This window comes from Monodelphis domestica, chromosome 2 (assembly GCF_027887165.1).
Source record: "Monodelphis domestica isolate mMonDom1 chromosome 2, mMonDom1.pri, whole genome shotgun sequence".
NCBI classification, from domain to species: Eukaryota; Metazoa; Chordata; class Mammalia; order Didelphimorphia; family Didelphidae; genus Monodelphis; species Monodelphis domestica.
The window spans coordinates 76,722,365-76,733,839 of NC_077228.1; the positions used below are offsets into that span (position 1 = coordinate 76,722,365).

Below are 11,475 nucleotides of genomic sequence, written 5' to 3' on the forward strand. Positions count from 1 at the left end.
TTTAGTAACCTGAACCAGATTCACACCAGAGGTGAGAAAATCCACGTCCTATTTCTAGATTTACAACACCACAAAAAATTTATTATGCAAAAAACCCTAACCAGTAATTTTTTTTAAAAAACCTCGTCATAAGACATGTAAAAAGAATTGTTTTAAAATGGACTATTTAAAGGATCAAGTTACTAATAGCCACTATTCTGTTTTTCTTCTTTGGAAACTAATAGAGAGAGAATAATGTAGAAAAATAGTTAAATGTACAAATAAGCTATTGCCTTTTTTCCTAAATACTTCTACCAAAGATTTTGGGATTGCTAACTGGTATTTTATACTACTTCTGTAGGAGAGCCCAGTGTTTGGTGCCAGTGGGCAGGAAGAACTTGCTAAGAGGCTTGCGGAGCTTGAACTCAGCCGGGAATTCCTGAGTGCATTGGGAGATGACCAGGACTGGTTTGATGAAGACTTTGGCTTAAGTTCCTCCCACCAGGTCCAGCAAAATAAGGCAGAAGAGCAAATTGTGCCGCCAATGGCAGAGTCAAAAAAAGTACCTCCAAAGCCATGTGAGACATTATTAGCTGTTCCACACACTGCAGAAGAGGTAGAACTACTAGTCCATGCTGCAGCTGAGGAACTTTGGAAACGGAAAGAGATGGGCCATGATCTTCAAAGCATCAGCATTCCCACCAGACTACTAGGTAGTGCTTGTAGGGGTCAGGATATAGAAAGCACCAGTCAAAGGGTCTACAAGCAGGTATGTTTTTTAGGCTACTTCAGATTCATGAAGATCTCATATTGACCAAATTTTGAATTCATAACTCTACTGTGTTTTTTCCCCTTTGTCAAGGCGGTCTTTGATTTGACAAAAGAGATTTTTGGAGAAATATTTGCTGAGGACCCCAATCTGAATCAGCCTATCTGGATGAAACCATGTAGGATGAACTCCAGTTACTTCCGGAGAGTAAAAAATCCAAGTGACCTTGATGAAATCAAGGTAGGAAAAATTGTAAACTATCCCTTTCTAACTTGTTAGTAAGCAGTGAAGGGGTGTGATTAGAAAGCAACTTTGAACCCTTTTTAAAAACAAAATGTTATTTTTAACTGTTGTGGCATCTATATACACAGTCTGTGCAATTAAAGAAAATTGAGAAATTTAAGGAAGCTTAGCAATCATTATAGCACATAAAAGCTTTTTTTTTTTTTGAGATTTATATATACTGATTTAAGAATACTATCAAGTTATAGAAAAGGTGCCAATCTGTTTTGGTAGAGGGAGTTTCCTCATTTGTTAGTTTCCTATATCATTAAAATCACAGATCCATTCTTTCTCCTATGTAATATATACCCATCTAAAGGGATATGCAACCTCTTTCCCTCAGGGATTCTTAATGTGTTACTGTGTCATGGACCCCTTTGGCAATTTAGTGAAATCTATTGGCTCTTAATCAGAACAATATTTTTAAATGCATAAAATATGATAAAGTACATAGGATTACAAAAGAAACCAATTATATTGAAATAACATCATCAAGACCTTTGAGGAAGGAAAAAAGTTCACAGATTTCAGATTAAGAATCCATGTTTTAAAAATACAAATTTTAGACACAGGACATGCCTGGAACCTATCTTTGAAAAATTCTCAGTGGATTAGTTTTTTTCAGCCCTATCAATTTGTAGACACAAATGATAACTATAGGTGATCCCATGGGATTTCTAGTTTTGGGAAGACTAAATTGTAAGTGTTATCTTTATATAAAAGGGATAGTTAGGTAAAGGTTTAAAAACAAAATAAAACAAACAAAAAAACCCATATAACTATCCCAGTGGGGGACTTCTCTCTTCCATTGAAGAAAACTGTTCTTTGTAGAGTTGTCTGAGAACACTGGTTGAATGATTTGCCCAATATCATATATTATATGTAAAGTAGAACCCTGAGAATGTCTCTCTATCCATTTTAGCAAGCTACCTCTGTGGTAATAGGAATGCACTGAGAACCTTTTTCTTCCTACTTGAGAAGTTTTCCCAGTTCAATAAAACGCATTTATAACTCTATAAATTTTTATTAGATCTGGAAGACTATAACATTTTTACAGTATTTCTAATGCTAAATTTTTTTCTAACCCTAATCATAATACTTGCTTGATTTAAATCCTCCTGAACAGTGAGAGCTACTCCATTGCTGAAAATCAATTATCCACCTAGTAGAAGGATCTAAGCTACAGTAAAAGATACAAAAGACAAGGAAGAGTAAGAACAACAACAAAAAAAGAGCTCAGCTATAGTACTATTTTGTTTTCCAGCTAACAAAAAGAAAAAAACTTTTTGAAATTTTTCCATAACAACTGCAAATTTTTGACGACTTGATTTCTTTCCCTCTTTTTTTCCTTTCTTCTTACCTTTCCTCCCCAGAATCTCATCACTAATTTTAATACATAAATGACTCTTTTATAAAGATATATTTTTCTTAGGATGGTGACAGTTCACTATGCTTCTTAACAGAAGCAATTTACATATTTTTTCTTATGCAAGACAAAGTCTTACATTTGTCTTTTACATCATTATCCCTGCCCCAGACTTTTTGTGGTTTGATGGCAAATTACAAGACTCATCTTTTGCTTACTTTCAAGAATTATTTAGCTGGGAAGCTGTGTCAACTTGAGATTGAATAATCACAGAAAACCCAATTTAAGTGGTTCTCATTATTGCAAATGACTGCTAAAATCAGTACTATTCATTATTATTTTGTCAGAAGCAATAATGATTACTAGTATGTGCATACATTAAGATGTTATATGAAGATATAAAAACTTAATGAAGTTAGCTAATTGGAATGTTTTACTCAGGATTAATAAGTGAAATCAAAAGCAAGAGGCTGATCTCATATTAGAACATTCTTAGGCATAGTATTGTTTGCCTAGTAATGAATTTAGAGTTAGGGTTAAATTTCTAATACAGTATTACTTTAATGTCATTTTTGCTTCACTCATTTCTCTTCCTTTTCCCAGAACTTCATAGCTACTGAAGTACTTAAGCTGTTCAGCCTTAAAAAGGAACCAAACTACAAAACAGATTGGCAGAAAATGATGAAATTTGGACGGAAGAAGAGAGACCGCGTTGATCACATTCTGGTCAGTGACTAAAGCTAAGCAAGGTTTTATTTTTATAAACATCCAAATTTATGAACTTTCAACCGGAGTTATTTTGGTCCTAAGCCATGAGTTTTAGCTAAAATCTTAAATCTTCTATATATTGTAGTTTAAGTTTCTATTTTAGAGGCTACTTTCATTTGTTATACTAATCATGTGAATATAACTTTTTTCAATTAGAATAGTTAGGGTGTAGGGAACTCCCATTAAAGAAACTTCTTCAACAGTACAGATCTCTGCAGCTCACTGAGTTTTCTTATGACATTGTGAACCTGACCATGGTCACAACCCCATTTATGAGCCAGAAGCAGGACTTAGTGCCACGTCTTATTGAGGCCAGAAGGTGCTGTCCACTACAGCCCATGCAGTAATGGAGTATCCTAGCATTGCAATCTAGGTAACAACAGTGATTTCCAGTATTTGTTGAGAACATCATCCGTATATGTATTTGACATTGATTGTGGTTGTATCCTTAAATTTAAAAATAATCTCTTTTCCGCTTCCTTCCTTCATCTGATTCACTGAACAAAATATTGGCTTAAGAAATACAAAGAATTGGAGGAGCCTTCAGGCCTGAAGCACTTTGAGCTGATGGAGTAAGAGGACAGTGTGAGGTGCCTGGGTAGAACTTCTCACGTGCACACAACTTCCCTGCTTCTTTCAAAGTCTGAAACAGACTTTCTTGTAGTTTATACTTAGAGGAGACTGACTTAGAACTTCTTGTGTTTTTGCCACCTAGACCTTAAAAACTTTTCAGCCATGCTTAATCTATCTAGATATGTGACTGATAATGAAGAAACTGAGGCAGACAGAGGAAATGTAACTTGCCTGGAGTCACAGAGCCTAGTAGTGTCTGAAACAGTATTTAACCTCAGGTCTTCTGGCTTTTAAGTCCCGTGCCCTGTCCACTGCACCACCTTAATGTGTGATGGATGCTTTATAGATGCAGGAAACTTTTCCCCTTTGAGTATAAAAGATTCGTATGTACTTCCATGGATACCTGAATCCTAATCACCTTATTGCTTCAATGCATTTGATTAATGTTTATTTGTAAGCCAAAGTAATTTGTTAGATTAATGCATGTGCTGATGAAATGGGATATTCCAATTATTATAGAAGGAGATGGGCACTGAATTTTGGTTCCTAGTTGTGACACTTCTGATACTTAATACTTATAATTTCCTTGAGCAACTCACTTTAACTTCTCTGGGACTAACTTTTGCCCATCTTTAAGGTAAAAGGATTGTATAAGGTGATCTCTTAGGTCTCTTCCAGCCCTAATTCCTTTGATCATCTATTGCCTATCTGAGCAAATGAAGATTCTGAGGAAGTTTTGCATTTTAGAGGTTTTTTTATTAATGTTCAGTCATTTTAAACTCTGTGACCCCATTTGGGGTTTTCTTGGCAAAAATACTAGAGTGGTTTAGTTTCCTTCTCTAGCTCATTTTGCAAATGAAGAAACTGAGGCAAACCAGTTTAAGTGTTTAAGGTGGGATTTGAACTTATGAAGATGAGTTTTCTTGACTCTAAGCCTGGCACTCTATCCACTGTGCCTCTTAACTTCCAGCAATAACAGGAAAGAGAAATATAGAAAATTATGTGACACTATTAATAAGTTTAGAATATTGAGAAAGAGGGACCAGTATTCTTACCTATACAGAGAAATCAGATTGGTTATAAATTGACTATCACAACACATGTAGCAAAGTGATTAAAACCTTGTACCCAAAATCCCTTAATAAGCAAATAGCATAAAGGTGAAACAGCAAGTATTTTGGGGAAACAAAATTACCCAGTTTGGCTAAAATATCCAGAACTTAAGCATTAAGCATTATGACTTAAACCCAGAAAGGCAAGTTGGAGCCAGGCTGTGGAACTGTGAATAACAGCTTAGGAGTCTGGGACTTATCTTTGATTTCAGTGGCTACCAACAGCCAATTGAATACTGTTGCCATATTGGTGTTTTGGAAAGATTAACATGACAGCAATGTGAAAGACAAATTGAAAGAAGGAAGAAAACTTCTTAAATAGGCTGCAACAGTCCAGGATAAGCAATGAGGGCTTGAACTAGGAGGGAGAAGCAATAGGGAATAGAAGGCAGGTGTAGGGGATACTGGGAACATGGAATATTCTTGGTAACTGAATAAATGTGAATGGAAGAGGAAGAAGAGGAGGGAAGAATAAAAAATGACAGATTTTAAGAGTAGATGGTTTGAGGGGGGGAAAGTAGCACATTAAACAAAAATCTAGAGAAAGTTGTTGGAGTGAACAGTGAGCTTAGTTTTTAACATTGAATTTGAGGTAACAATTAGACCTGTGGAAATGTAGTAGAGTAGTAGTTGGAAACATAAGTGTGGAGCTTAGAAAAGGGATATTGCTAAAGATAGAGATTTGGAGGGCATTTAAATAAATAATTGAAGCTATGAGAAATAAATGAGATTGTCGAAAGAATATAGAACAGGAGACCAATCTGAGGACAGAATTTTGTGACTTGGAGGTCAGAAGATCTGACAGGTTTCTACATCAATTATAGGTTCTTTCTATGACCCTGGACAAGTATTTTAATTTTTTGAGCCTTGGTTTCGTTTTCTGTAAAATCTTTGGTTAACCTTTATATATGATAATCTTTGGAAGTGAAACTTTTATCTGGTTCATACCCTATCCAGGACAGCATTGTGCTGAAAACATCCCAGGTAACATGTCAATCTTTTATACTGAAATTTAACACATTTCTTTGGTGCCTGTGTGCCCGTTCCTGAATGCATACATAGAGAAATAGATCGTTGGCCAGTTGTTTCCTATTTTCTGCTCTGGTTTTAATTTACTTTAGGTATCCCAAAGTACTACACTTAAGAAAACAAATTATAAGACAGTGATTTTTTAAATTCTTTTTAAATCTCAGGTACAAGAGCTCCATGAGGAGGAGGCTCAGTGGGTGAACTATGATGAAGATGAACTCTGCGTAAAGATGCAGCTAGCTGACGGGATTTTTGAGACCTTAATCAGGGATACTATTGATGTTCTGAACCAGATCAATGAAAAACAGGGGAGAATGCTGCTTGTGTGACACCTTCCAAATAAACTGAAAACATTGTGATAATTTGAGTTGTGGGCCTTTCTGCCTCCTGATATACATTACATCTCCATCGTAGCAAGAATACTACTGGCCCTTGTACCTGGTTTTAAAGACAGCTCACATGGAATCCCAGGAGCAATCTGGTATAGCTTTGTCTTTAGACACTGTTCACCGAAAACACCCATTGTTTTCAGTGGACAAGGTTGCACACCTGCTGCTAACACACAGGCATGTTTCTGATCACCACTTTTCAGCATCCCAAATGGTCTTAGTTGAGGACTGAAAACACCAGAATTACCTCTTAGTTTAGACTAGGGAACCAGTTTACTAAAGTTTTAAGAGTGAGTTATTGAAATATCCCATCATTTCTGGAATCTTCTTGGCCTAAACCATCTGGTTGTAATAAATGGACAATACAGAATTTAAACAGTGTTAAGTTCTTCATCACTTTTTAATGGACATCTCTAACACTGATCATCCATTTTACACTCTGGAGTTCATATTATTCCCTTTGGAAGACCATTTTCTTCTATTACTGCAGTTTAGCAGCACAAGTGGATTGTCAGGTTAACAGAAGAAAATGGCTGACCATACTTTCTGTTCCCTATAGAGATCATTTGAAACTCTTGAATCTTTTCCAATTTTCTTCTTTTGGGTTTGAAAGGAAAGAAGTGTCCATCTTGAAGACGGGGCACAAAAGACTCACCCAGGGCCAGCTCTTTCCATCCTTATCCCCAACTCCTACTTTTCCTTCTCATTTTCAACCACCTCCAGCTGCTCCTAGAATCACGGAAACTCAGGACTGTCTCAGGCACCCAGACAGGCAGAAGTGGACGTTGTTCATTTGGGCCTTCCCTCTCTTGATCCCCATGTTCACCCAAGAAATCAGAGAAACTTTTACTTGAATGATTTAGGAAATGAGTATATGCACCAAAGACCAAAAAAGTTATGCCCATCGCTTGTGTGCTTGTATTACACTTGTAGAACTTAATTTATTTTATGATAAATTATTGAGTTTGAAATATGTGTCTAATGCAGTGGTTGATTGTGCTGCCACCTTCAACACTAAACCACAGAACCTGGAAAAGGCACCTTGTGTGTTCGTTTAAATTTATGTCCTGAAAGCGTATATAGTAGAACTAGAGGTTGGAGTAAAACCATACACAAATGCTGAAAAGTCATTTGGATTCAGTGAAGAGGGAGGCGGTTAATAGGATGAAAAGAACTGCACTACGACAGATTGCAGTGTTCAGGAGTTGAGAAACTGAAGTAAGACACCGTGTGAAGTGATGTTCTGCCTCCCCTTGCATTGCTTATTCCAGGTTATCTGGTAGAATTGTGTAGAACCCAGCTGCTATCTTAGAGCCTCCTTAGCACTCTTCTCTGACCTCAGTGTCCTGCCTCTTGACTCTTCATGCGAAATCATCAATAAGGATGGAGATAACCCTGGGCTTGAATGTAGATGCCTTAAATTCAAGGGTTCTAAACGAGAAACATGACATGAGACCTCAACTGAACAACTATTCCCAAACAGCTTGGAGTTGATGAACTCCAAAACATGTTAGGAAATCCCCAAAGATGTCATATCTTTAAATGTGCATATACGGTCATTTCTGCACCTTTCCTCCAACCCTGTCCTTATTACTTAAATTTGTCACTATGCATACCTCCATTTTGACTTTCTCTCATTCTGTCTTTCCCTTATTAATAAGTTAATGAAATAATCATTGGAATCTTTGCATTTTGCACAATGACTGGTAAATGATATTTCCTGAACGGGAACCAAACTGAAATGTTGCCTTTTGGGCCATTGGCGTTCCCAGACCTATTTATCAGCACCTCATCTGAGCTTTTAATGAGAAACAATGGCCATCTAGCCATAATGGGCAAATTAACAAGGAGAAAATTAGGGGGAGGGGTGGTTGGAGTAATTAACTTAGTAACATTTTTTAAATATAGGAATATGAGGATCATATGATTGGTTTTTCTGTAATGCTTTATTTGATGTTTTATACAAGAAGATAGAAGGCAAATATACATCTTATACATTTGTTAATTATATTAAAACATACAACTAGCATAATTTTTTGATGAACTACTGTGGAAATACTAAAATAGGAGAACAGTTTATTCCAGGTTCTCATCTGGTTGTTTCTTAAAAATGCAGTCTACAGTATTCATTCCTAATTTTAACAAGTAAAACAGTACAGTTGCCAGGGTAGGAATGGGGACATGTTTGCATATACATAACCAGTTCATGGAATCAGAGTAAACTGATCTTTTAGGCCTATGTAGTAAGAAATATTGCCAGGAAGATTTAGTAGTGATCCTGTAGATATGTTGATCTTAAAATACCATACCTGTTTCTGATCCACAATTTCTCTTTATTGCCTTGAGAATACAAGTGAATACAGTATTTCTAGTTCTGGATGGAAAGTAGGGAAAATAATGGTGTTATCCCTTGGAAGAAGTGTTCTTTTGACAAGACCAAGAAATGGTGTAGAGCTGAACAAGGATACTTAATAAATACTTGATTTCTCTGTCCACTAACTGTTTTAGGGTAATTAGAAATGGGTGCATTTTAAGATTTAGGACTGACTGATACAGAGACATCATCTCAGAGTTAGATCCTTTTTTGTTCTACTGAACATAGACACTCCCCTCCAACATTTGTTCTTTCCCTCTTTTTTCTCCTGTTTGTCCTCTCTTTTATTCTGACCCTATCTTTTCCTTGAGAATAAGATCATGAAATTAGATTTCAATTCCTGAAGATTGGCACCATCAGAATTCAGTACTGAATGAAGATGTGAATCCCGAGTCCCAGCTGGGATACGGTTAACTCTAGAAAACAGCACAGGGTTCCAAAGTCCTTTTTTTAGGACTGAACAATAAAGCATTAGAAAAAGTTGGGAACATCTTAAAAGTAAATATGAATGGTGATTTTGTATCACCAAAAAAAGGTATTTCTTTACAAATTTAAGACATCTTTCAGAAGAGATTGTGTGGTGTTCATTAGAGTATCGTGGCTTGTTGAAAAAAGTTCATTCACAGTCTTTTCTTGAAAAAAGTGGCCTTAGCTCTTTGCAATACTTGAATAAAAGTGTGTACCTGCAAAAGAATTTCTGTAGCACAGCAGTAGAGACCATTAAATTTTCTGCAAGGAATTCAAGTTCAGACTTTCATCTCCCTTTTACTACCTTAAGAAGACTAGTGACTAAAGCATTAATTTTAAGCAAAGAAATGATAGAAACTACAATGACGTTTAATGCAAATTGTAGGAATTTACATGTTTACAAATCATCTTAAACTGGTTGTGCAACAATTCAAAAGGATTTCTTTGTATTTTTAAAATTTCAAGAAAATATGTAAACTGATATAGGGGTACTGTCATTTGAATTAACCCATGTTTAATAGCTTTTCCTTCCAGGCTTTGCAAAGCCTCCTTGATACACATTGCAAAGCCTTCTCTGAGGGGGATCTTGCCTCCTTGTGTGTACTGTATTGTGCAGATATTAAAAAAATAAAATAAACCCGTTTACTGTGTATGTGTAAATAAGCCTGATTTTCAGGCCATTTTCAGCCAATTATCACACCCAGTGCAATTCTGCACAGCCGACTTAAGGGTGTGGTTTGTAAGTATGACCTGTAAAGTAACTGGGACGGTTCCCTGTGTATACCAGTGTAAATATCTTTATTAACTGAAATGTACTTTAAAAAGATAAAATCTGTAAATAAACTGATTTATAAATTAACTTTATTCACATTGTGCATTTTTCATAATTAAAAAGGAATGTTATAAAAAGCTTTTACCTTTATATGTACCTTATAAAATTGTCTAATTTCTGATCTCTTATTTTGGTGTTACATTACTGATGCTTTAGCAGTTCAAAAATAAATTGTTGGTCAGTTTAAATGAATACCCATTAACGGCTTATGCTATTTCATAGCCACAGAGTAAGATTCTTGGGGAGTCTCGCATGAAACATTTTAGATTCCCTAAATATCATCAAATCAGAAGTCATGTGACACATTACCAACCCCAATGTACCTTGCACTATGAGAAAATGTCACATCCAATTAAATAGAACAAAAGAAAGTTGTTTGTTGACTAGCCATAGAAAGTAGGAAAGGTGGGAAACTTCTAACAATCCCTAGAAACATGCATAGCACGGTGTAGTAGAAGGTATAGTGCACACAAAGACTGCCCTATGATTCAGGAGAACAAGGCTATGAAGCATCTTTAATGCGGTGAGAAAAATAATGATAAAGGAAGCAACTAACTACAAGTTGGGAATGAAACTTTAGTGAACAAATTTGGGAAATTTCTAAGAGGGGAGATAACATATCAGGGAAAGGTGACCAAGGAAAGGGATTTTGTTTTAGGGAGGTTAAGAAGGCGACAGGAAATGGTGAGATAGCCTAGGTAAAATCCAGCGAGTTGGCTAGATGGGATGTTGAAGTAAAGTTTGGGAAAGGAATTTGATATATAGATCTATAGGGAAAGGCATATAGACATGGAATTAGATATAGGAGTTAAATGGGCTTGTTTTTATGCTGTCTTGTCACCAATCAATTGTGTTAAAATGCTAAAATAAGATTCTGATAGTCTGAAAGTGCAGGTCTTACATAGAAGGTACTGAACCATATGGGGAAGATTGGCAGAAAAATAGTGAAATGACCTGGGTGGGTAACTAGATGGGATATGAGACTAGTCTAGTGGTGTCTGTGGCCAGAAAGTAGATACGGCGGGGGAGATAGACAAGGATCAGACAGCTACCTCAAGTTCCGAAGATAGCTCAGATTCAACATGACCAAAATAGAATCTATTACTTTGCCCTGGGATACACTAATCTTCCAAACTTCCCTATTTCTATTGAGGTAGCAGCATCCTTTTAATTGCCCAAGTGTGCACATTCAGAGTCTTCTCCTCACTCTTCCTCAAATCCCATATCTTCTGCTCAGTTGTTATGCACTGTCAATTCTACCTCCACAATGCTTCTCCCTTCTGTCCCCTTCTCTTCATTCCCACAACCACCAACCTCATTGAAGATCTAATCACTATTGCAATGCCCTCCAAACATGTTTCCTAACTAACTTTCTTCTCTCTGGTACAACCTTTATGTAGCTCCCAAAATGATTTTCATAAGGCACAAGTCTGATACTCTGGATATCAACTTTAAGGTGATAAAGTCACAGCTATAAGGGGCCTCAGAGACCATCTTTCATAACCTTATTTTATAGATAAGGAAACTGCAGCCC

At 36.3% G+C, this 11,475-nt stretch overlaps 1 protein-coding gene across 8 annotated transcripts in view; it reads left to right on the forward strand.

The window, feature by feature from the left end:
- Positions 1 to 9,973, forward strand: part of CEP350 (centrosomal protein 350) — a 190,881-nt gene extending 180,908 nt beyond the window's left edge. For all 8 annotated transcript variants that reach the window (XM_056815600.1, XM_056815602.1, XM_056815598.1 and 5 more), the window contains 4 exons: positions 341 to 748; positions 842 to 988; positions 3,000 to 3,122; positions 6,043 to 9,973. In XM_056815600.1, coding sequence (XP_056671578.1) covers positions 341 to 748; positions 842 to 988; positions 3,000 to 3,122; positions 6,043 to 6,207 — 843 coding nt within the window. In that variant the 3' untranslated portion in view covers positions 6,208 to 9,973. The remainder of the gene's footprint in view (positions 1 to 340; positions 749 to 841; positions 989 to 2,999; positions 3,123 to 6,042) is intronic.
- Positions 9,974 to 11,475: the final 1,502 nt, after the last annotated feature.